Raw genomic sequence first — 25,026 nt, 5'->3', positions numbered from 1 at the left:
TCAACCTGTTATACGTCTGTAAGTTCTTCAGTGCAACAATCTTGATAACCTCACACAAGTTTGATTTTTTTTTTATACCATTAATAGTGGTGTAGGACAGTAACATTTATGCTTTGTCTTATTTATGTATACAACAATACACAAATACCTGAGTTGCAAAGCATTGTGTTCATTTACATGATGTTGTCAAATCATGTTTTAAATATCAATGACGTCACTGGCTCTTCAGTGGCACAAGAGCGAGAAAGGTTGCAAAGGAGGAGGCAGTGAACCAGAACTGAGCTCCTGTGACAGCTTTTATATGCAGGCCACACATCACAGGACAATCAGCGACCTAATTAAACAAACAGAAAGAAAATGAGGGAGAAAGGGGGGAAGAAAGAGGGAAGAAATAGAGGGGAGAAAGAGAGGGATGAACCGATTGAGTGTCGGGACAAAAAGAAGAAGAAAAAGAGAAAACTGGGCCTCAAACAAACAAAAAGCTGCAATGAGAGAGAGGGAATGAGATGACGTTTAGAGTTAGTGGAGAAAATCAATGATTAAAACAGCCACCGCCTAAATAAACTACTGACTGCTGATGAGAAAGAAAGGAATGGAGGAATAGTAACAAGCATGGTGAAGAGCGGCAGTGCTGTGTTCTGCACATCGGCCTTGAGCAATGCTGCTTGGAAATGCTGGCTCAGATTTGGGGGCACAGAGAAGGATATTAGGGGCAGTAGTGCTGTTGCAAGCAATTCAGTTCATCCGTTTGAAAAGCAGAAGATAATGTCTGTGGAAATCAAGACAGACACATGAACAGCGGCGCTCTGGCCACACATCAAGCACTGGTTAGGGGAGATAACAATGGACAGAGACAGAGAGGAGAGAGACAGCAAATTAACGAGGGAGGGAGGTTAAGGCTTAGAAATAAGAAAAGGTTTTTTGCCTCAGACCGGATCAGACAAAACTACATTCAGAGGTTGTTAGTGAATGCATGTCGCTACATTCTTTCACACGTGTGAGTGCAATGTGTCCAATGAGGAGAATCAGCATTATAGTGAAACTATTTATAAGCCACCACCACAATATTAACATTGACTGCCAACATGATTTTTTGTTCTCTAAATGTTAAAATTTTAATTCATGTTACACCTGCATGAGCAAATTATTGATTCACTTGCTAACCCCCAACTCTTCCCTCTCTTCATCAATAAGAAAGTCCAGTGGCCTACGTCTAAACTCATGAAGAATGAACTGGATTACTGATCTCTCTCGCTCTCCTACTCATGAGAATACACAGACACACAAAAGTAGAGTCACAGTCAGACTTGTTAAAAACAAGGATGTCAGTGTGCATTAGCATACAGCATGAGTAAGTGAGATCAACTGAATTCATCCTCTTTACTGTTATTGTGTAGCACAACGAAAGTGCTTTTGTGACAACCCCAGGGGGTGCATTTAAAATCACAAGAGAAACAAAGAACAAACAAACCCAGAAAAAATAAGGATCATTTAAAAGCAGAACGATCATTTAAAAAGAGATCACACGTGTGAACAGTCTTATTTCTTGCTGTTAACTTGTGATCGCATCTCTCAGGACGGACATGAATACCAGGTCTGAACCATGGACCATAGTCAACAATAACGAGTTCATTTCTTTTTTGAGGCCATGACAACACTCTCAGTACAAACTGGGGAAGTAAAAGAGACATAACTGTGCATGTTTCCAATGCCAGATTATATTCTGACTCAGATGTGTGACACTATCTATGTAAGGCAGAGAACGAAACATGTGAATCTGCTGTGACTGAGAGGGTCATTTTGAAGTGGAATTTATTCTTAATAAAGAAACGTAACAGGGCATTATTACCAAGGTGTGTGGTTTGCCATTTAATAAATGTTTATTTGAGGGAATACGTTTGAAAATCTGTGTTTTACATTTGCTGTAATAAACAACCTGCATGCCCAAGTACTTATCGGTCTTATGCTGAACACTGTGACTCTTCCTTCTACATTCAGTGGAGGAGCGACAGCTATACATGTTGTTTGTTTTGCACTTAGTTCTGTTTTTCAGGGGACAAGGACACAAGCACCCTGACAGAATGAGAAGTAAAGTGTGAAAGTGGTTGTCATCATTATAAGAAAAGACAGAGTAGCTGCATAAATGCAAATACACACACGAAAAACCTTTTAACCCTATGAGATCTAAAGAAGATTGTACGAGTTGTAAGGAAAAGTTCCAGTGCATCCACAACTAAAGAGCCGGATACAGTTCAGTTCAGTAGCACACACTGAAGCACCTATATTGCCAAAGGGGGAAAACACATGAAAATTCAATCCTCTGAAGTGGTGCTTTCAACTTGGCCTTATCAAACACCTGGCAGTGTTCAAGAGTAGAAAGCTGGTGAAGACTACCATCGATCCATTTAGTGTGGACAAATCACGTTTTGTTTTGTTGTCCAAAATCACAAATTTGCCATACTCTACTCTACACGCTCAACTCTCTATCCACCTGCTCTAAGGCTTAAAAAATATTTTAAAAAAAAAACATGGCAGCAGATTGATTTTCTCAGTGCAAAGTTTAAATGTTACTTTCAGCACATAATTATCCTTATCAAATTACAGCAGCAGCATGAAGGTGGATTGCAAAAAAAAGCTAACGTACTACCCGAGCCAGAAGCTTAAAAGGGAGAATTCTGCTGTGCTGTTTTTGAGAGCTGTCCACATCCTCTCCATGCACCTGGCAAAAAATGATAAGAGTGTAGAGAGAAAGCTGTGGAAAGTACAGGTGCTTCAAAAAAATGTTTCTGCACAGAGACAAGATAAAGGTGAAAAAAAATGATTCATCTCGGATGGCTTCTGCAAATCAAAGTGAAAATAGAGACCCACATCTTCACATTACACAGTGTGTCATGACAGACCATCAGCCAAACTGAAATCAGTGCAGGTATATGTATATACACACTCATTTTACACACATTTAATGTGTGTGTCAAAAAGCTCATGCTTCATGCTCTGCACCCAGATGCAGACCCCTGGCAGGAGGTGACCGCTGTCCTCTGACAGATGGTTGGAACCTGTGGCAACCCACACTCTGAAACTCCCATCTAAAAAACCTGCTCAAAGTCACAAAGGTCGTGTAAACTTCCAGAAAACTTCTCATTCATCTGTTCAATTCATCTCACAACACTGCCTACAATTTGAAATGTATAATTAGGCAATATTCTCCTATCATTAATATGAATGTACCAACAAAAAAACACATTTTGTGGAATAAACTGTTATTTTTTTACTCTCTAACACAGCATTCTTTCTCTGCATAACACAGAAGAAAGAGCTCTGGGAGACACAGGAAAAAAACATAATCATGGGATTGGCTGAAGTAATCAAATGCCATTGAGCAGCATCATTTTTCAGAGAGTGGAAAGAGAATTGGCCCACTTGCATGTGCTAATGCTTCACAAAGTAGAGTAAGAGAATCTGAGAATGAAGCCAAAGAAAAGAAGAAGCATAATGATGGGATAGTGAACGCACTATGAGAGTAAACATGATGTGTCTAAAGAATAAGTAATTACTGAGAGCCAAATGAGCATATTATGAGTTACAGCCACTGCTCCACAGTCAGATTATAAGAGAAAATCGTTTGTTTATGTCCATGTGTGTCCATGAGAGAAAGATAGAGGAAAAAAGGAGAGAGGGAAAATCTTGGCATGGATGAGTGATTTTCATTAGCAGTCCTCCCCTATAGCTGGATAGTTACAGGATAATCATGTTGGCTTGGTGGCTGTGTGTCCTTGACTGTCATTGGTATGTCTCTGCTGGGCCTTGTCTCTATTCCAGTCTGAGCGTTTTTGTGTTTGACCTTTTCGAGCATAAATACTGACTTTGTCAGGACCAGTAGTCCTCATGGAGACTAAAAAAGTGACCTAATTTCTGAGAAACTGGTTAAATCTAGGGCTGAGATTGAATTGTGGAGAAGTTAAGGTTCGGCGTGAACTGGTTATGGGTAAAGTTAGGGATAACGCTGAAGTATGACAGTCTTTCAAAACTTAACTTACCCCACGCACACATCACTGCCAAAAATGGTGAGGCAAAAATGCTTGCGCTCTTCCAAATCAACATCAATCCTTTTCAGTACAATTTGCCTCTTGTTTAAGATTTTTCAATAGCTGAAAATCTGACAAAAGTGACCACAATAAAGTCCCTCATTCTGCTCTCAGTATTTTTAAGATTTTGGTGAAAGAATTAGAGAAAACAATATAACAATGGTACTTCAACTCTGCAACAACAAAATGTGCACTGATCTATTTTAAGCAGGACACCTCTGCTGTATTTTTCTATTGACACAATCTCCTGATTGACCTCTGATTGAATAGAGTTAGAAAGATTTTGCAACTCCACAATACTGATTTCCTCAAGGGTGTTTTCCAGACGTCTGCAGCTTTGCGATTGATGAGTGAAAATGACTGCATTTCTTTTACACACAAAGCTGTGTTGACGATAGTTTTCTTTTCACACTCTAGAAGTACAGACAGAGTATTGTTTGCAGACAGCTTAAAAAAGAAAAAAGAAAGAGCGAGAAGGCAAAGATTAAAGTGTTCAATGAGGTGACACAGCCACCATCAATGTGTCCATACAGCAGTTCTGAACCAGGGAGCTGCTAAAGAAAACAGTACTGAGGGCCACATGAGAGAATGATGGAGTAACCAATGGACGTACAAGCAGATTTACTGATGTATGGAACAATGAGGCTGCACCTGCAGCTGCTTCGCTTTTCCGGCCTTCCACCTCTCATTCATAGGAGCCAATGATGGATGAATATAACAATGTAGAACTTCAAACTGGTTCATGTCACCTGGAATTAAACAACAAACTTTGAAAATGACAAATTTCTAGGGAAAATAAGGACTTTTGTAATCTAATCTAATCTAATGTAATCTAAAATGAACTGCATTGAAGCCTTTTATTTTTAGGATTTTGCAGAGCATGATTTACTATTTTAAGATCTGTACAGACCATGTTTATACTGTAGCACTGACCACACACACACACACTCAGACTCTGACCATATCATTCACTCCTGTTTCCATTTGATCAGATTTGGAAGCATGGCCTGATGAGCGTCACCTGCCCTAATGGACCGTGTCACTCACATCCACCGACAGGACGGACGGCTCAAATTAGATAAAAGGTGCAACTTTAGTTTTGTTCTCCTGCTCTCTGCTTCGTCAACCACAAATCTTTCCTTTGTACTGTATTGTTTTGGTGTTTCACTGTTCTGCTTCCCTTTCATCTCTTCAGACTTCTCTCGGTGTCTGCATACCATCTGCTGCTCTTCATGCTTTCCAACCTCTCATTCCCTCACATCCATTCAATCCATCACACTTCATCTTTCCCTCTAACTGCCTTCTTCTTCTCCCCAATTTATTTCCTTGCGTCCTCCTTTGTATTCCTGACATCATCATTTTCCTATGACCATGGCATATTTTGTGCACTGTATCTATTAAACACAAAGATCCTTGTCATATTTTATGTATGACTTTGCCATTACTGTCATAGCATGTCTGTCTGTGTCTGGTTGCACACAATATCCATCTTATATTACTGTCAGATTTATTGTGTTCACATGCACTTGTATAAATAAATACCAATATTAACCGTAACGATCCTATCACAGCCTCTTTCACAACACTTTGGCAGTTAAACCAGCAATCTGTCCAGAACTCAAGCCAAATGAAACTCATTTACTATTTAGGTTACAATTAGATGGCAAACTAATTGATTTCATTTGGCATGGTGTATTTCACGTACAAATGCAAACATTAAAATCTCAAAATCTCAGGAAATGGTATCGAGGCTCCACTGCATCTCTGCATAGATCAATACTTTAAAGCCCATACACTGATCTGTAATTCTGTGAGAAGAAAATATTTCCATTGATCTTCAGAAACACTTTGAAGCTGTGCAGTAAAGGCTATGCATGACAAGGATCTGGGGATAGGAAACATACCCCAATACTAGGATACTTTTAGTAAAGCATTATAGTGCTGTTTTTTTCCCCACAAAATGCAAAAACAATATTAAGGCTGAAACAATTACTCGATTAATCGCTTATTAATCGACTACTATATGAATCGCCACCTATTTTGATAATCAATGAATCGGTTTGACTGTTTTTTGATTTTTTAGCTTCTCACATGTTGCCACACTGTCCTCTAATCACAAGCCAATTGTGAAATCTAAAAAGACAGCTTATTATAATGTGCCATCACCTCGCATCATGAGATATCACATCACATCAAAGTGTTTCCATGGCTGTCAGTGAGGCCATCAGTCAACTGTGTGGCCAGAGAGGTCATCATGTTAGTTTCGGATCAGATCCACGCAAAGAAAAAGAAAGAATCAAAACATACCAACCAAACTGAATAATCAAAGATAAAATAATAAGGGCAGGTCATGGGCCATGGCCAAGAGGAGAGGGAACTGAGCTTGTAACTGGAGGGTTGTCAGTTCAGAAACCCTGCAAGGTCTACAGGCTTGGGTACCCCTGAGCAAGTTACCCAACATCTATTGCCTGCCAAAAGGGCACGCGTGAACATTTCCATTCCTGGTGTCCCAGTGAATAGGACACTAGTCTATGTCAATTTATTGGTTAAGGTTAAGACATGATGGGGATTACATAACACTACATAACCCTGACTGTTAGTAAGACACATGATAATGTATAGAGATGTATCTTACACTCTCTCACTAAATCCTTATACACACAGCCAAACGCCGTTTTACAGTCGATACAACAAATGCATGATTTTTGCTTTTCCTTCACAGAGAAACCAGTACAAATATTAATGTGTGTTGTTATTCTACACAGGAGAGTGTTGATAAGGAAAAACGTTCTCACGTACCATCAAGTGTATTGCCACATTGTACCATAAAGATACAGCTAGGATTATTACTTATTCAGTGTGTCTTTGGGTGTGGGTTACTTAGTTCTGCATGAGATGAGCCCCAGGGCTGTTTGCATTATCTCACTAGTAATTATGAAGGACAACACAGACTCAATGCATGATGTATGAAGAATATAATCCCAATACAGACAAACGGTGGCTGACCTTTAAACAAACTTCTGCTGTAAAAACAAAAAAAAAAAAGAGCCACTTCACTTACAACCGAAACACATCTCTGAGGAAGGCTTGTGTATAGTGATCAAGGGGAAGTGCTCATGTTGCAGACACCGACTGGGATGTTGTTTCTGTTACACACTCTGTCTGTACTGTAGCTACACTGGCTGACCTGCCAACTGTGCACAAAGAAAAAACATCGTCTTTCTATTCTTTTTACCCTCTTTGTGGTTTCCTTTGCATTACTTTTTTTGGTTTTCTTTCTTCAACAAGCAAGTGGAAAAGTTAATGTGTGGATACAGACAAGCATGCAAAGCAGGAAGACAGCGAAGGTGCACTATAAACTCACATGCACTCATAGTTTAAAGAGCATATAAAATGAATAAAAATAGAAGGGAACATGAAAAAAACAGATGATGAAGTCATTTCAAGTCCAACTGTAACACACACACGCACAAAGAAATGGATGCGAGATCACAGAGATCAAACAAAACAAGTGATGGAGATGAAGAAAACACACGGGGGAAAGTGCAGACGAGTTTGGAAAAGCAGACCGAGAGGCTGAGAACTCCCGAGAGTCCTCTGACCTGCTGGAAAACCTCAGGAGAACAACAACATTGTCTATTCCATGAGAGGACAAATGAGGTTTAAATTATTGATTACAGTACATCGCTGCAGTGGTGAGGCAAATCTGGGTCACCGCAGTTTCCACATATTTTCAGGGTCAGATTCTATGAGGTTCCCTGCCGCTCATGTGTGCTCACTGTACCCACTCAGGGAATGAGGGGAGACATAAAAAGGTGGAAAAAGACCAGTGAGCATTGATCAGCATTAAATTCACAACTGTAAAATTGCACATGTTGTAGATTACGAGGGAGTGCACTTGTTAAAAGTCTCTACAATAAATTAATGAATAAATTTACCTTGTGGTTAAATGCTATTTTCAGGTAAGGTGCATGTAATCTCACCAAAAATCAATGAACACATGCATGTACAAGCACAAGCACGCACACAAAAATATCCCAGGTGCTTAGTGCACCTGTTTAATCTATTTTTGCTACATGCCAAAACACATTTCAGCACCTGCCACGGCCATGCCGAGTCTTTCCTGTGTGTGTGTGAGTGTGTGTATAAACCCAAGCAGCAGGAGAAAGGAAGCTAATAAATCCTCAACCACATCTCTTGGAATAATGAGGCATTTCTCAACTTCCCTCTCTCTCACTCACACACACACACACACACACACACACACACACACACACACACACACACACACACACACACACACACACACACACACACACACACACACACACACACACACACACACACACACACACACACACACACACACACACACACACACACACACACACACACACACACACACACACACACACACACACACACACCCTTCCCTGGGGAGCTCTGGGAATCCTCCCTCTCACGGTGCTATGGCAACACAACTTTACTTCTTCCCCCAACTGCACACCACGGCCCAGAAATAACTGGGCATCTATGGATCATAAATATATTTTATTATATTATAATATTATTTAAAACAATGCATCACTCACATCTCCAGCCAACAAAACCACAGAGAAGCGGCTCTAATGTGAAAATGGGATAAAGACATGTTTGGAAGGTGGTTGCCATCAGTGGGGAGGTTAAATAGCTGTTATTATTTTCACTTAATCTCCACCACCACAGGAGGGAAAACACCACCCTTAAGGAAAATCTAGATACGCTGGAAGAAACAACAGTCACTGCTTTCTCCAGCCACAGTGAAGAGCTAGGGAGTTTGTTTGTTTTTTAACCCACATTCAAAAAATACGAAACGAAGAGATCAGCACAATCGACTCAACCATAGCCTACAACAAATCAATTATGTATAAGGCAGGCCAACTTGTTCTCATATCTGAGCAGTAAACAGAGCAACTACCAACACTTCAAACAGCCTTGGGTGTTAAAACATAACGCATATGTCTATGTGTTATACATAAAAGATGTACAGTTACCTAATCTTTATCATTGTATATTCGAAAAGAAGTCTTAGACGTTATTCTCACTGGCAGCAGCTTCATTCTAATCAGTACGATTCTTAAACCTGCATGTTTTATATAAGGATTCTTTCATATTGTATTACAAAATCAGTATATATTGTGTTGTTTGTATCTGTTCCACACACACACAGAGGTTTTAGAGGAATAACTATATATAAAACCACAGAATAGGTGATGTGCACACTGCTAAAGTACACTCACACATGTTTCCATCCCGTCTATTTGTTGCTTTCATTCCCAATCGTTGTAGAAACTTTTCCAATGTCAAAAAAAAAAACCACATGGATGAAATAAATTTCTATTCAAAACACACAAGCAAACCCATACCAGACAACTGCAAATCAAACCTACCTGCCACTCTGTGTGGAAAATAATACAAAGTCAAAAGAAATCTTGGCTAAAGGGATAAAACCTCTTCTTGGATTATAAGCCAGGTCTGACTCTAATCATACCATCAAGCAGCAGTTTCACAAATGAAACAGCATTTTCAAAAAAGGAGAAGCGTGTTCCATGTGGTCTGTCATTACGCAGCAAAGTATTGCATTTCACAGAGTGTGAATATTTAAAAGCACTTCTCCATACAATGAAATGTTACACTGGGCCGACAGTCGTAGTTTTCCTACACCTGTGGCATCAAGGTAACAAACAATCCCAGGCTAGACATCAAATAAACAACATCAAATGTTAAAGGCCAAATAAATACTTTTACTAAACAACTGGAAAGGTAGCTCTGTCCTGCAGTAATTATTTAATTATTGTTTCCCTTGCTTTGTAGATAGATACCAGCCATATTAAGGCTGGAGGAAGTGACAGTGTCGTGCCAAGAATTAATCAAATCTGTGTCCCGTGTATCTGCATGTGGACATTTCCACTGAGGCCGTATCCACTCTCCATTCTTTTTCATTTTCTTTAAAAGGTTTCCCGTAAAACATGCTATCGTTTCAAGAAATGTCTTCATCTGCACGAAACATGCAAAACGACTCTAAACACTGTCGTACACATGCCAGGCCTGTATGTGGCGCTGTAACGCTGCTACACCAAAAACATAATGCAATGTATACAATCACAGAGAAACAGAGACCGAATGAACCAATCAAGGAAAGACAATAAAAGTTATCATAAAGCAAAAAATCACCTAAAACAAGAGGAAGATAGCGACAGCGATAGCGGCTATTTGATTTTGACACTTGCTTTGGCGATGTGAATGCATGTTTTCCATGCCAATAAAACTCTTCTGAATCGAGTTAAATTGAATGCCATCACAAGAGAAGGGTGGGATTATGACATCATAGATTTCTCAAAGTAGCATATTGGTTGTTGCAAAGAAAAAAAAAAAGCATTTTCTGTGTGGATAAAATGCCAATATGATAAAGAAAAACTTTGATTCACCTGGACTAGTTCCTGTGTGGACAACCCCTAAGTTGAACAATAATAACAATAATAATAATAATAATAGTAATTAATAATGATCTCAATGAACCTGGATGTCACGTAAACATTATAAACAACACAGGATCATTACATGAGGCAGAACATTCAAAGCTGTTGCAATCATTACAAGTGTTGGCAAAGCCTCTCTGTCAGGAGACAGGAACATAAATTATGTTTGAATGTTTCATCGTTTAATCATTAAAAAAGATAAAATCAAACACTGAAAAAAATCCACAAATCCAATAGTTTATATGGAACTAAACAGAGTTCAACTATATGTTTCTGCAGCTAAGTACTGCCACCATGTGGCCACAATACTGCAGTACACGTGGTGTGCATTTCCTATTTACAGCAAAATCATTACTGCAGTAAATGGTAAACTGTTTAACTGCCAATAAGACACAATGAAACTGGTCTTACACTTATTTGTTAAGGCAGAATGTATTATTCTTAATTAATTATTAATATTTTTAATAATATTTATTTTGAAAACTGTAATATATATATATATACACATAAAAGTTATATATATATATATATATATATATATATACATATATATACACACACACACATATATATATATATACACATATATCTATACATATATATTATATATGTAAAATATTAAGTGCAATGCCATTTCTGTCATCACTATTTATTATCCATCCATATTTTTTTATTTGAACAGTTTTTACATCAAACACTTACCTGGTGGCAACTCTTAGACATTTCATGCAGCCATTTAATAATAATGATCTGTGCCTCACTTTCCTTTTCAGGCATCCCAACATAACCTGCAAAGGAAAAAAAATCATGATGACTCATCTCCATCTGTCTAAGATTCTGTTTGCTACGTTCTGGTCTGAACTCTACCTTTTTTTTCTTCCAATATATATTAATCATTATTAATATGGATCACAAACCAACTCAACCAACCAAAATAAAACAATCCAATTTTAAAGCCAGGCAACTCAAGACTACTCAACAATACAGAACTAGAAAGCCAGGTTGTTTCTCTCTCACTTAAGCTGGGGACACACTACACAACTTTCACAGTCGTCACCAGTTTTGAAAAGACGGAGTTCACACTAAGCGACTGAAAGTCACAGATCTTGATTTACCGACTGAATGCATCAAATTATTGCGAGAGCAACCATATCTACAAGAGTGACAATTTCATCACAATTGTTGTTTTGCCATTCCCACCTCCCGTTCCATTTCCTGTGTCCCACCTACTCTTTTACTCTTTTTCATTGGCTATTGACAGTTGGGTCGCTAATCAGTATAAACGCTTAGTAGTTAAATAGAAATTAAGCCAAAATATTCTTTGATACATATTACATTAGTCTCTGATATATTTGTTGTTTTAATAATAAAACCAAGGACAACATGGTGAATACCTCTTGAAGGTACAAGGGATACAATGGAACAATGAAGTATAAATGAAATGCAGTCACTCAGATGTGATTTTTGTGCTCAGTCTAACCTTGCATCGTGAGGACACCACAGCAGAAGTCATTGAAGTTGATTCTTCGATGAGCGATGGGTTCCAAACATTTGGCCAAACTCTTCACCTGTGGGAAAGTAAGAAGTAACCATGAAGACCAGCAGAGCACACGACATTTATTTTTTGTCAATGCAAGGTACAACAATTAATGATGTCATTTATTTTCGCCTCAGTGTCTGTCAGATGTCATGCAGTGTAATCATTCAGAACAACCAGTATGTCACTGTAGTAATACTGGAACAGCAAACATTGTTTTCTTGCAGGAGAAAAAAAAACAACTTTGATAAGTGTGAATGTGAATGGTCTGTATTTTTATAGCACTTTTCTGGTTTTGATGACCACTCAAAGCTGCTTTACACTACAGTTTTGCCATCGATTCACCCACTCACTCATCCATTCACTCACACATGCATGCAGTACCCTACCACTGATCTACAACAAGAACAGAATATTTGCTTATTTTTATTATCTCTATTATAAGTAAAAAGGTGGATGTGTGGATGTGTGGATCTATAGATCGATAGATGACATGCAGGGGGTCATCAAATATCACTAGAATATCCTTGGCAGACCATGATGATAATTAAATACCTGGACTTTACTTCAAAATAACAAAACAAAAAACCATTACATTTACACTGCATGTAAACGCTGTATGATCCAACATGAGACAGTACTGAAAGCAGTGGGATACATCACATTATGTATATAATAAAAGCAGCAAAGTACATGAACACCCTCACTCACCATCCTCTCATATCCACATCACTGCAGTGGGCTGCAGCCACTGAGCACTATGGCTGAATAATGCATTATTCTCTTTGCAAGCTACTCACAGCCATTTAAATTTTAACAACACTCATTTTAGCAAAAGCTGGTGACTAAAGTAGAACCAATCAAAGGATTTTTACAGGTTAAAACAAATATTTTTTTTATTTTAAAGTTGGCCTCTTACACTTCCAGAGGTGGATAGTTTTAAAAAAAGAGAACAAGTTAAGATGCATGAAAAAAAGTGTGCAATACAAACTTTTTATCCACAAAACTGGGTCACATGTACAGTTTAGTTTAAACTAGGTCACCAAATGACTTTGTTCAAGGTCATTTATTTGGCAAATGTGTATAATTCAGCGTGTTCATTCGGTTTTATGCCATAGACCGACTAGATGTTTTGTCCTAGATATTTTTGAAGAAGAAATGAAGGGCAGTGTGAAAAGAGGTCGGATGAGAAAACTGAAGGATTATGGGAGTGCGTGCATGTGACTGTACAAGAGGGAATGTGTCAGTGGCAAGTGTGTTCGTTAGTAGGTCAGGTTGACACTGAACAGCCAGTAGGAATTTGCTCTCAAGACAAAGACATTAGTGGGTGACACATGCAGTAGAAACTGTTTCATGTAATTCATCAACAAACAAATACAAACCTTTTGGAAACAATGCTGTTTATCTAACTTAGATGTTCTAGATGTCGATAGATGCTCCATTCATTTTGTCACAACAAACCAAGCATATTAAGAGCAAAAGAACAAATAGAGCGGCAATACACGGTGAAATGTTTAGCAGTCGAGTTATAAATTAAACTGAACCGATTTCCAAGGTCAGTAAAAAAAACTGTCCCTCGGGAGCTCATCAGTGTTTCTGCTGGTGAACAACACAACACAGGGGAGCCAGTCAGAGACAGCGTTCATCTACACGCTGACATGCAGCGGGACACGGAGGCCACAGGGACGTCCTATGTGACACGTGAACAGATGGAAAAAAAAACCATCTAACATACAAAAATATGCTGGGAGAAATTCAAAATGGCCTACATTGTGTTGAGTTGAGGCCGTGGTCCCAATTGACCTTTTTCTTCTCTTGGGCTATTGCAAGTTCCCACCAAGTATCGAGAAATTCGGTGCAACTTAATCTTAGCTTGCTCCATCTCAAGTTTTGGTGGTTTTATGACTTATTAATCAATATTTATCTTTTTCAAATGTTTTGACAGTAGGCCAATATATCAGCTGATGATTTGTCAGAGACGACACAAGACGATTTATCAGTCTAGTTCTAATCCTCTTTGTGTTGAGTTACAGCTCTCTGTGGCGCCAAATCACAACTCATGTGTTTAATGTCACTTTATGTCAGCGTCATCTCCTTACACTGGATTCTGTTTGTTGTTGTTTTGGGTAATTGTTTGCGACCGGCTTAACCACATTAGATTAAAATGTCATATCGCCACAATACGACACCTGCTACTACTCTAATTTTTTCAACAGTGAGCTCTTGGGTCACACAGGTCAGGGAGCATCATACATTTTTTTGGGGGGGACTTGAATGTGTTGCTCGGGAACAAAAACCTGTTTTTGCTTTTTGCTAAAACCTGAAAAACTTTCATTAGGACCACTGAATGGACCACACTACAAGGTCAATTTACACCAATACAATAAATAGCTTCCAATATTCAACAAAAGGTCACTGATTAAACCCCAATCCACTACTATTAACACATGCAACATGAAAACCACTCAATATCCCACCAGCTAAATAGTCTCCATCCCAGAGTGATAAAAACGAGCACAAAGACTAAAATACTTAAGTGCTAAAAGATTTAATTTGATCTGTCAAGGCCAAATGGTGAAGTATAACACAATATGGAGCCTGTTATACATACACACACACACACACACACACAGTACGTAAGCCTCTGTAAAGCCTAATGAGGACGGTAATTTGCACTTTTACTCATCAAAACTGAGAAGTTTTTAAAAAAAGAAGTCAGATACGAAGCATAACTTGTTAAACATCGAGCCGTTAATAAGCTAACACGCCCTCACCTGTTCCTCTTTCCCAAACTGAGAGCCGAGCTGCATCAGGTGTTCAGGGACAATAAAACCGTCCGAGTCCGTGTCACAGACGTCAAACACCTCTCTGAGTTGCATCACGGATGTCAGCAGATGCTCCGACTCGATTGTCCTGCCTTCGTCCATGTCAATATAGATTTAGAATTAGTCGTAAACCTGTTTTTGTCCCGAACCGACTGTCAAGCCCGGGTCTATTCGCGTTTGCGTGATCGTGAACCAGCTAACACCTGTATTGTTAGTGCGCGTTTGATGGGATACTTACGGTAACGATGTTGAGCCCAACAAATATGCGACAGAACTTTAAGAGAGGTATATATATATATACATATATACATATGTATATATATATATATATATATATGTACATGTTGCATAACACATGCATGGTTTCACATAATTAAACTGTTGTGCAGACTCTAACAAAGGCTGCTTTTCTTTCAAAAGAGCAAAACAAAAAGAAAATGCACAAACAGACATAGACGTACAGTTTTCTGCTCAATGCACTGTGTTCAGAGAAAACACACGCCATTTCCTTAAATATAAATTCCCGTTATATTCACCAGTAATTTTTAACATAATTATGTGCAAACTTGACTTACAAAATCATAATAGAGTGAGTGCCTCCCTTTTTTTGCTTGTATTGTTGAAAATAAAGTCCTAGAATTTCATTAATATGATAGGATAACATTTCTGTTTCCAATCCCAATCATCCCAATCACATCATTGCAAATTTAAGATATTTTTTCCTTTTCATCTGCAGTCACCGGTCACTCTGCGACCTTCCTTCATCCCCAGTCTCCAGTGCAAAGGTCAAGCCAGCATAGTCATCATCATCTTTCACCTCTTCAGCATCTCTCACACCATCACCAGTGTCTGTTAGTCTATGCGCAGCCTCTCCCCCTTTCCCTAATCACATTAGAGAAAGGGGGAGAAAGCTCCCTTTAGTTGAGCTTTTAATGGCAATAAGACATGATTTCGTTCACATTCTTGGCCCTGATTTAAGTGTTTGTATACATGGTTTAGGAAGACGCAGCGCTGCTATTTATTTTCATCATACTTTAGCCTACATCCAGTCCACTGGCCCCAAAAAAGGAAATGTCTTTACAGGTTTGACTTCCTCCATCGTTCTGTCTTTAAGAGGATGTCATATTAAGAAAACAGAGAGAGAGGAAGAGAGAGAGAGAGAGCAGTGCATGCTTTGGTGCTTTCATACTTCAGCCAGTTTTCCTCTTCTTCTCCTTTTGTCAAAGATGCAGGTTATAAGTCGACAAAGATTACTTTGGATTTACTTTCTTCTGCTCACCTTTTTACAACTCTGGGGTAAGTATCCAATGATAGAATTGTATCACTCACAGAATTTCTATATTATGTTATCAGCTTTATTCAGAGTATTTCTTCTTCTGTCCAGGAAGACTTTCTTCTTCTTCTTCCACTTCCTCTCCCACTCTTCCAGCACCTTCCCTGGGCATCTACTTCAGGTCAGAGGCCTCGGTGGTCTTGACTTGTAAGGTCCCACAGGGCTACAATGGGGTTCTGTTCATGTTATACAGGGTCACAGATAAGGTATTTATGTCATTATTTATGTATTTGAGGATACGTGTTGGGTTATCACTGGGATCATGTGATGTTATAGATTTTTTTTTACCCGCTTCATGGATTTAGGTTGACTCTCATGAGCTGCAGTCTGGTGCTGAGGAAGTTCACTTCACTGTCGAGGTGAAAGAAGATCATTTCGTAGAACTGTACTGCTGCCTCTACAAGGACAACGACGGTCTCTTCAGTGCATTTAGTCCATATTTGCGGCTGGAACACCAAAAAGGTTTGTGTTTTCTGTTTTTTTTCCTCCATAGTGATAGAATATATGATAGATATAATATAATACTGCTACCATGACTAAAATTGTGCTTTTTAACCACAGCACAAAAATTATTTTGTGAGTTTGTGTAGAGCTGTTCAATCTGTACTCACTCGTGATTCAACATGTGGTTTAGTATAATAAACAACTCCCATCCGCCCCTGGCTAACCCCCAAAGCCGACTGCTGCACGCAGGTGCTCTCTATGGTCTCTTATTGTCCTCAGCTCTGTGGGTGTGTGTGTGTGTGTGTGTGTAGAAGTCGTTACATCCTGCACTTCATATAGAAACCACACACACACACACACATCAAACACAATGTATGCTGACAGTTAGTCGCAGTGGCTTTTTTTTTTACATTTGAATGAATATATGAGAACATCATAATCAAGATATGATATGCAACATTTCTGCATAAATAACATATAAGACATATGAGAGGACTTATATTTTGTTAACTAGATAAACATTTCCAACACTGTTTAAATCTGTATTTCTATTCAAGGTAACATTATGATCTCACAGGAGGTTTGCATCATTTATGCAAACTTCCTGTGACCCTCATGTGGAGGATAAATCGGTAGAAGATGGATGTTCTGTAAAAGAAACATGGAAACAAAAGTTTAAAGAAAATGTTCTCCTTTTTCCCCAGAAGCTGTCCCCACTCAGTCTCCACCCCTTTTCCCACCTCCAGTCTTATCTGTGGTGCCGTCAACTGGTGTGGTAAAATGTGGGGACATGTTGTCCTTCACCTGCTCCGTCCCCACTCCTATACCTCAGTCTCAGTCCCAGTCGGGCGTTACAAACACACCAGTGACCTTCCATCTGCTGAGGACTGCTGAGCAAACAGGGGCGGCCTCTGTTCTCCTGCAGCCTCAGGCCAGTCTGGTGTCAGGTCCCGAGCGTCCGTCTGGAGTTTTTACTGTGGGGCCCGTGCGAGGAGGAGATGACGGAGAGTACACCTGCATGTACCAGATCACCAACAAAAGGCAGTTGGTTAATTCAACGGTCAGCAATGTGATTCAAGTGACTGTCAAAGGTGAGGGTGTTTAGTATTAAGATTTCCCTTTTTCACCAAATTGAAATCCATAAACTGAATTTACAGCTGATGATGATGATTATTGTTTTTAAGCCTCATATAAGGATTGAAAGGATCTATATAGTTTTGGAATTATATAATCAACCCATGATGGATTCATTACCATTATGCATATAAAATGTATATGTGAGTATTATGTCAGGAAAACATTTGATGTTAGTTCTTAAAGTGAACAATTTCTGCTGAGAACAGTCGACTGTCAAAATAGTTACCAAATCAAACAAATGACTTTTTGCAGAACAGCTTTCTGTTCCTTATCAATTAATGACACGATTCCTTCAGCTATAGTGTTAGCTACTTCTTGTACATACTTGGGAGTACTTTTTTAACTGCAGCTGTTGTTCTGTTCTCTGGTTTCCTCTGTACCCAGACATGCTTCCACCGCCCACTCTTGTTCTCCACCAGCAGACGGACGTTTGGCATTTGCTCTGCGTGGGTTCTCCTTCATACCCGGGTGCCGTGTTCTCCCTCTGCCTGGCAGACAGTGAGCATCCCATCGACACTGTCCACGCCAAAATAATCCACCATCAGGCCTCTTTCCCAGTGCCTGTCCAAGACCCTGCAGAGGTTTTGTACCAGTGTCAGTACAGCGTGCTCCTGGGAAAGAAGTGGAGCCGATCAGAGCCCAGCCAACCTCTCGCTGTAACCAGAGGTACAGATGTATGCATGTACAGTGTAAGACGTGTTTCAGTGTAATGTGATGCAAACATGTGACTGGCTGCTTCCTTACTTTTTCAGAACGTTCTCCTCCTCCATCATCAGGTAGGGGAACAGCAGCATGTCATTGTTTCACTTAATCCTTATAGGACACAGAGCATTCCGGCTGCTTTTTTCCCATTACTATGTTAAAAAGTATAGTTTATACAGAGGTTACAAAAAAATGTGTCTGATATCCGTTTTTTCAGCACAACCTAGGCAATCTGATAAAATGTTTCTTTCATATTCACCCGCTGTATAAACACACCTGAGCAAAAAGTACTTAAAATGTTTAAAATCAGATTGAATTAGTGAATTTTGGAAATACGCCACTGTTCAAAGTTCACTTCATCTGCACAATTATTGCTACTTTATATCACTACTAAAAATGCGATATAAAAAGAATCATCCAAAAAAATCACACATAACAAGACAGAAAAAAACAGTTTTTTTAAAGCCTGAATATGTAAGGGTTAACATTTGACCTTTGTTAATTGTAAGTTATGTAAGTTAAGTACAGCCAGTACTTTACTGGCCGAGAATAAAAGCATTTTAGATTAATGGCTGTGTGGTGTGTGCAGGTTTGCCAGGTGTGGACTGGCCTCTCGTTCTTGGGTGTTTCTCTGCTGTGGTGTTAGTCCTCTGCTCTGTGGCACTGGCAGTTATAGTGACACACAGGAAAGGTATTTCAAAAATGAATATCCACTTTCTCACTGGTACATTTCACAGTCTCACCGATGTCGTCCTGTGTGAGACTCATCATTTCCACTCTCTCTCACTCTCTCTCTCTCTCTCTCCCTCCCTGTGCAGTAAAAGCAGCAGCTGAAAAAAAGAAGAACAGGTATTCTGTTATAACTCCTCATTAGTCTTGGATTCATATTAGACCATGACATTATTACTACATTTGTTCTATACAGATTATTATTATTATTATTTTTTTAAATGAATCAAAAGGCACTGAGTAATTATTATACAGTATGTGAGGAACCTTTACAGGCATTTATTCCTAACTCCTTGAGTTTTGAATGTACTATAGCTCAGAGATAACATTTGTATCTCTCCATTAATTCCACTGCGAACATAATAAATAGTAATAATAATAAATAAACTAATAATATAGCTTACATGATGAATTGACCTTGTTTGTTAAGTTGCTGATTTTCCTATAATATGGTACATGAAATGAATACAGTAGTGCCGTTGTTGTGATATTAAAATGTGATGTTTTCCAAATGTTTCAGACAGGATGCACAGTTCTGGACTCAGGTCCACGCTAAGGATCATGTCGTTGGTGAGGTTTTTATTTTCAGAGTCGCGCTTTCAATTCCTTCCTCCAAAATTAAACCATTTTGGTTCCTTTTATTCACATTTCTCTAATTTCTTCTGGGGAAATGTCTGCAAACGTTTGCTTTATGAGTAATGAAAGACGAAACAGTTGCCTGACTGTTGCTGTGCCTTCTTGTTGTTGCAGACCTTACACTCCGGCGTTCAAACTTCAACTCTCAGGTAAATATTAATCAAAGCCTAGACCTCCACTCCGCAATTCTTTGATAAATTATTAACTATCGTTGTTTGATTTTAACCTCCCGCTTTTTCGAAGCTGCAGCTCTCTGACATTCGTCCGTCTCTTTCCTTTCTTGTATTTCTCGCATTTCTTGCATTTTTGCTGCCTAAATGTTTTTCCTTTGGATTCTTTCTGACAAACAACTGAACACTCTCTTGAGCTCTCTGCTGTAAACACACATGCATGCACACCCGCATTGCCAGACAACTCAAACTCACACATCTTCCTCATTAGTGCTGTTGTGAAGGTTTCTCTCTTTAATTGTGATTGCTTTTGTTAGTTTTGAAGTCTCGCTCTCTCTGTACTGTAAACTGACCAGGTTCAGATGTGCCCCACTCACGGAAAGGTACTTTAATCAAGACATGCATCTGTTTTTGGACGTAAATGTCCTCCAACAGAAAGAACTCAATGTGAATCACCACTAAAAGACATAGGATACAGGATAACATACAGTCAGAGGTGGAAATATTCTCCTCAAGTAAAAGTACCACTATTATGATAAGATTTTACTTAAGTACAAGTAAAAATACTGGTCTGAAAATGCTCTCAAGTTAGTAAAAAAGGAAGGTAAAAAAGTAGCTTGGTTCTTTCTTGTGTCGTACAAAAAGGACAAGTTAAAGTGGTGACAAAATGAAATGTTAACACGTATTGTATCCGTCAAAATGGGTCAAAGGTCACTCGTGTGTGAATTTATTTATTTTTTAAGTTCAGGCCAACATTTTTTTACTCAGTAGCGGATGTGATTTTGGAAGTACAGTACTTCCAAAAACACACTTAAGTAAAAGTAAATTTACACATTTTAAGTACACAAAAAACTACTTAACTACAGTAACATGAGTAAATGTAATTCATTACATCCCAGGACTGATTGGCTTTGGAAGATGTGCTGACAGGAAATAGAGCGCAAGAATATGGTAGCATTAGAAAGCAGAACTGAGAAATGAAACTGAAAAGGAGGCAGAGAAATAAAACACTCCTGTACCTGTAGATGTAAATGTAAGAGAAGGGTCTGATGGAAACATGATGCAGGACAACAGAATACACAACAGTAACATGCATGTTGTCCTTTCTTTTTTAAAATGCAAGTTGGCTACTGTGTTGCAGGAAATGACATGCTGTCATTTTTAAATATAGGTTATCCGTGTGGGTTTGTGTTTATTTATCTGCAGGAATGGCCCAGGGGGGAAACTGAGATGGCCTCCAGAAGTCCACTATGGAACACACACTCCACCTTCACAACACCAATCCATTGAAGACATGTGTTATGTTTGTTCTCTCTTTTCCTCCCCCTCCTTCTTTCCCCACATCCATTTCTCTCTGTGCATATGTGTGTGTGTTTGTTTTATAGTAGCTCATCAGGTGACTGTGACACCACTTGGAGTTACACAGCAGGACAGGAAGAGCTATTTCCCAAGTTCCTGTTTCACATGTGACAGGATATCACATTTGTTTGATGTCACTTGTAAATAAGCAAGTGGGAAAAAAAAAAATCCATATTATTATTATTATAATAACAGCAGCAGCAGCACTAGTGACAACACTGTTATTAATAATAGGTTTGTTTGGGGGGGTTTGTGCTGTGTGGATAACTTACATTAAGCTTTTAAGTGGCTGACCCAGGAAAAAAACGATGACAAAGCATTTCTCACTTCAGGGTCTGTGGAGAATCTGTGTGCAGCTTAATGAAAGCTACAATGCATGATATTCACCAGCAGGTGGGGTCTGACCAGACATCAGGGTGTTTTAATGTGAGCTAAAATTTTATTTGAAAAGTGAATTTATGTTCAATGTTGCACTGTTTTCTTTATTAAAGTTTATTTATATAACATTTGTTGTGCTGACAAAGTTCTTTACACTGCCCTTACAAGCGACAACATTCATTAAAAACATGCAACTAACTTGTATATTCTTTAGAATTATAAGTTGTAATTTTTTGCTTTGTACTCCACTATGAGGGCCACTTTTTTTGGCAAAAATAATAATTTGCTAGACATTAAAAAGAACAAAATAATTCTTGTATACACTCAAGAGCTGAGCTGCTTCTCTTGTTAAGGTACATTAGTTTGGACAAATTATTTTGGGCCAAGGCAACAGGAAAATCGACTGAATTTCTCCTAAATATTATCGTGAGGGCAAATCCGAATTTGATCTAAGAGTCAAAACCTCACCTGCTGAACAGCCCAGTTTAGAGAGTGTCAAGTCCAAAGATCGCCTACTTTTCAAATGACAGTACAGTTTGCTCAGTGGCACAAAGTTACTCCTGCACATGAAGAAAAGTAACAGAAGCTACAAAGAACCACAGCTGAGGTTACGTCTGTATTTATTCATTTGATTTCATTTTTCTCAGACTTCAGTGCTGTGTAAAATTAAAGTGAGTGGACTCACATGGGCAATACACACCCTGTGTATTTTTTTTATAGTGGACAATAATTCAGTGGAGGCGGGTCATCCAGCAGATAGCTAACTCCGTATCAGCACAGGGTTTTTATTACATTTTAATGGCCTCGATACTACAGCAGCACAGGGCTTTCTGTCAGTGGCACACACTTGGTTTTACTTCCTTGTTCATGGATGGAACAAGGGAAAGGCTTTTGGATGAGTTTCGGGGTTGCAGACTGCACAATTCAATGACAATAAAACTCATATTTCCATGTGAGTCATAGTTTACTCTTCCCATGTGATTGCACATGGACATGGAGTGGAGATATGCAGGTCAGATAATGGCATTAGTCAGATCTGCTGAAATGAGAGGGAGCACAATGATACTGTTGAAAGGAGGTGGCACCGCAGTTTGTCCTCTCAGCACAAAGGCCGACCGTGACAGACTCACCCGTGTGTTTCTGTGTGTGAATACACTGAATTATGAGTCAGGTTCATAGTAAATGACACCTGATAATTGCCCTTTGAATGCCACCTCCTGCTGTGACTCTGAGGGTTTTTGAGGGTTTTTGGTAAATGCCATTTGATACAATGAACTTTTTAAATTTAGAAAGTCCAGATTAGAGCAAAAGACAAAATCAGATATTAATTTGTTATTCCCACTACAAGGACATATACAGACAAAAATAAAATAAAACATCCACAACCAGCTGCCAATAGTGCACGAAAAACACAGTAGAAAAAGAAATTTAAAAAATACATTTTGAAAGAAAGTGCTTGAAAAGTAGTGAGAGCTGGTGCCATCTTGAGATTCAGGGTAATTTCATGCAATTATCCCCAGTAGGCTGTTGATAACATTTCAGATAATTTAAGATATTAATTTGACACACCTCTGTGTGCCAGTGTCTTCATGTGAACCTGTGGCAAATCAGAGTGATAGTAATAAACTAAACAAGAGTAAATGGGAAGTAAAAAGTTCTTAAAATGTACCTTTTTCCTTGGTGCAACCTGTTAAGACCAGGCCTAGGGGAAACCCTGATCACAACAAGAGTGTAAAGACTCCCTCTTCCCAACTCCCAAGGAACCACCAGCAACAAACTAAACGAACCATTTTAAAAGGTTTTTTTAAAACAAGCACAAAATGTCTGCTGGCTGTAGGTGGTTCAAGGAAGTCCACTGCAGCTGGGATGATCAAGCCTCTTAAACCGGAACCTCCTGTGCAGGACCAATCAGCTCTCACACACACACGTCATTCACTCAAACATGCACATATGCAACCCATCTCACACTCACATGAAGACACATACACACAAGGAGAAAGCAATCACGACCCCGGGGTCAAAACAGACCATTGTCACATGTTGTCCTTGCATGAATGCATTGGAGCTCAGTCTGATAATCTATTCTAATCTATCTAATCCTAAAAATGTTGACACAAACTTATTTGACAATGTCAAAACTCTTTTTCTGTGTGGATCTCTGCTTATGTGTGGGTGGGTTATCTCCTTGTACAGCTCATCAGTGCAATTAAAACAACAAATAACATGTCTTTATGTATACAACTTTATGTGCTTCTGTACATAACAGATACTGGCATTGATTCCCAGACAAAATGTACGATTATGTGATCATCATGATCGGATTTTAGCGTTGATGAGGGGAAACCAAGAAGCATTGAATGCTTTCTTGTTGTTTTTACATTCATACAACAAACACACACTAATTTGAGTACACGTCTGCTCATACCTTTGTCCTCCAGACAAAGACATGACAAGAGTATAGCGTCTCACACGAGACTGCTTCAGTGACTTTGAACCCAGCAGGACATGGGAAGACTCTGAAAATGAAATATTAAGAAAATGAGTCTGGAGCAGCAGGTGACTGACAGGTGTGCAGGATAATTATTATCTAAAAAGCAGCAGGATTATACACCAGAGTGAGAAATTACCCGGAAAGTGTAATTTTCTTGTCCAGATAGGTTGCCATGTTTGCTCGTGTGAGTTTGAAAAGCGAATCTGACAGAAGAGAAAAAGTTTGCTTTATCATTCATATTCTCAGAGTCTTGCACGGGAGTCTATGTCATTTAAATTTTCATATATGTTCTCACGTAATGCATCACTTTAATACCACGGTCTTGTTGTCAATTTATTAATAATTTTGAACAATTACGTCGCTGCAGCTCCTCCATAATAATGCCACCAGTTAGAATGAGGTGATGAATTATTCACAGGAGATTGGAAGGTCACTAAAGCGTGATCTAACCCCGACACACAAACTGACTTCCATTCATTTCGACAGCCTCACCAAAATCTTATCCCTACTTTAACAATAATCTCTTAATAAATTACCCTAACCTTAACCTAAACATTCAAATCTCCAATCTCAACCTAAGTAAGAGGAGGTGCAGCTTAAAAACAAGAAGTAGAAGAAGCACTTTATACATCTGGAGAAACTGTGAATCACAGAAATGACAGTATGGCACATCCAATCCAAA

At 38.9% G+C, this 25,026-nt stretch overlaps 2 protein-coding genes across 3 annotated transcripts in view; one reads left to right on the top strand and one right to left on the bottom strand.

The window, feature by feature from the left end:
• Window positions 1-15,159, bottom strand: part of rab11fip4b (RAB11 family interacting protein 4 (class II) b) — a 44,187-nt gene extending 29,028 nt beyond the window's left edge. The window contains exons 1-3 of one of the 2 annotated variants that reach the window (XM_044028236.1): window positions 14,915-15,159; window positions 12,084-12,171; window positions 11,306-11,391 (exon numbers count right to left, since the gene is read on the bottom strand). In XM_044028236.1, coding sequence (XP_043884171.1) covers window positions 11,306-11,391; window positions 12,084-12,171; window positions 14,915-15,067 — 327 coding nt within the window. In that variant the 5' untranslated portion in view covers window positions 15,068-15,159. The remainder of the gene's footprint in view (window positions 1-11,305; window positions 11,392-12,083; window positions 12,172-14,914) is intronic. The other variant, XM_044028237.1, reaches the window with a different exon arrangement.
• Window positions 15,160-16,191: 1,032 nt separating this feature from the next.
• On the top strand, window positions 16,192-21,941 carry LOC122770614. Its single transcript, XM_044027570.1, has 11 exons — window positions 16,192-16,261; window positions 16,350-16,504; window positions 16,604-16,760; window positions 17,447-17,833; window positions 18,264-18,545; window positions 18,632-18,655; window positions 19,171-19,272; window positions 19,400-19,430; window positions 19,831-19,880; window positions 20,061-20,095; window positions 21,323-21,941. Exons 1-11 carry the CDS (start codon window positions 16,192-16,194, stop codon window positions 21,404-21,406), a joined length of 1,377 nt encoding a protein of 458 aa, XP_043883505.1. The 3' UTR covers window positions 21,407-21,941.
• The last annotated feature ends 3,085 nt before the right edge of the window (window positions 21,942-25,026 follow it).

This window comes from Solea senegalensis, linkage group LG6, assembly GCF_019176455.1.
Source record: "Solea senegalensis isolate Sse05_10M linkage group LG6, IFAPA_SoseM_1, whole genome shotgun sequence".
Classification (NCBI taxonomy): domain Eukaryota; kingdom Metazoa; phylum Chordata; class Actinopteri; order Pleuronectiformes; family Soleidae; genus Solea; species Solea senegalensis.
The sequence above is the reverse complement of the archived record's forward strand: the minus strand, read 5'-3'. Positions and strand labels throughout refer to the sequence as shown.

Bases quoted from the DNA above. Each gene is read 5' to 3' on its own strand.
- LOC122770614 (XM_044027570.1), top strand. From the start codon at position 16,192: ATGCAGGTTATAAGTCGACAAAGATTACTTTGGATTTACTTTCTTCTG. The intron at 18,656-19,170 runs GTAGGGGAACAG...TGGTGTGTGCAG, and splicing joins TTCTCCTCCTCCATCATCAG to GTTTGCCAGGTGTGGACTGG. The intron at 19,881-20,060 runs GTGAGGTTTTTA...TTGTTGTTGCAG, and splicing joins CGCTAAGGATCATGTCGTTG to ACCTTACACTCCGGCGTTCA.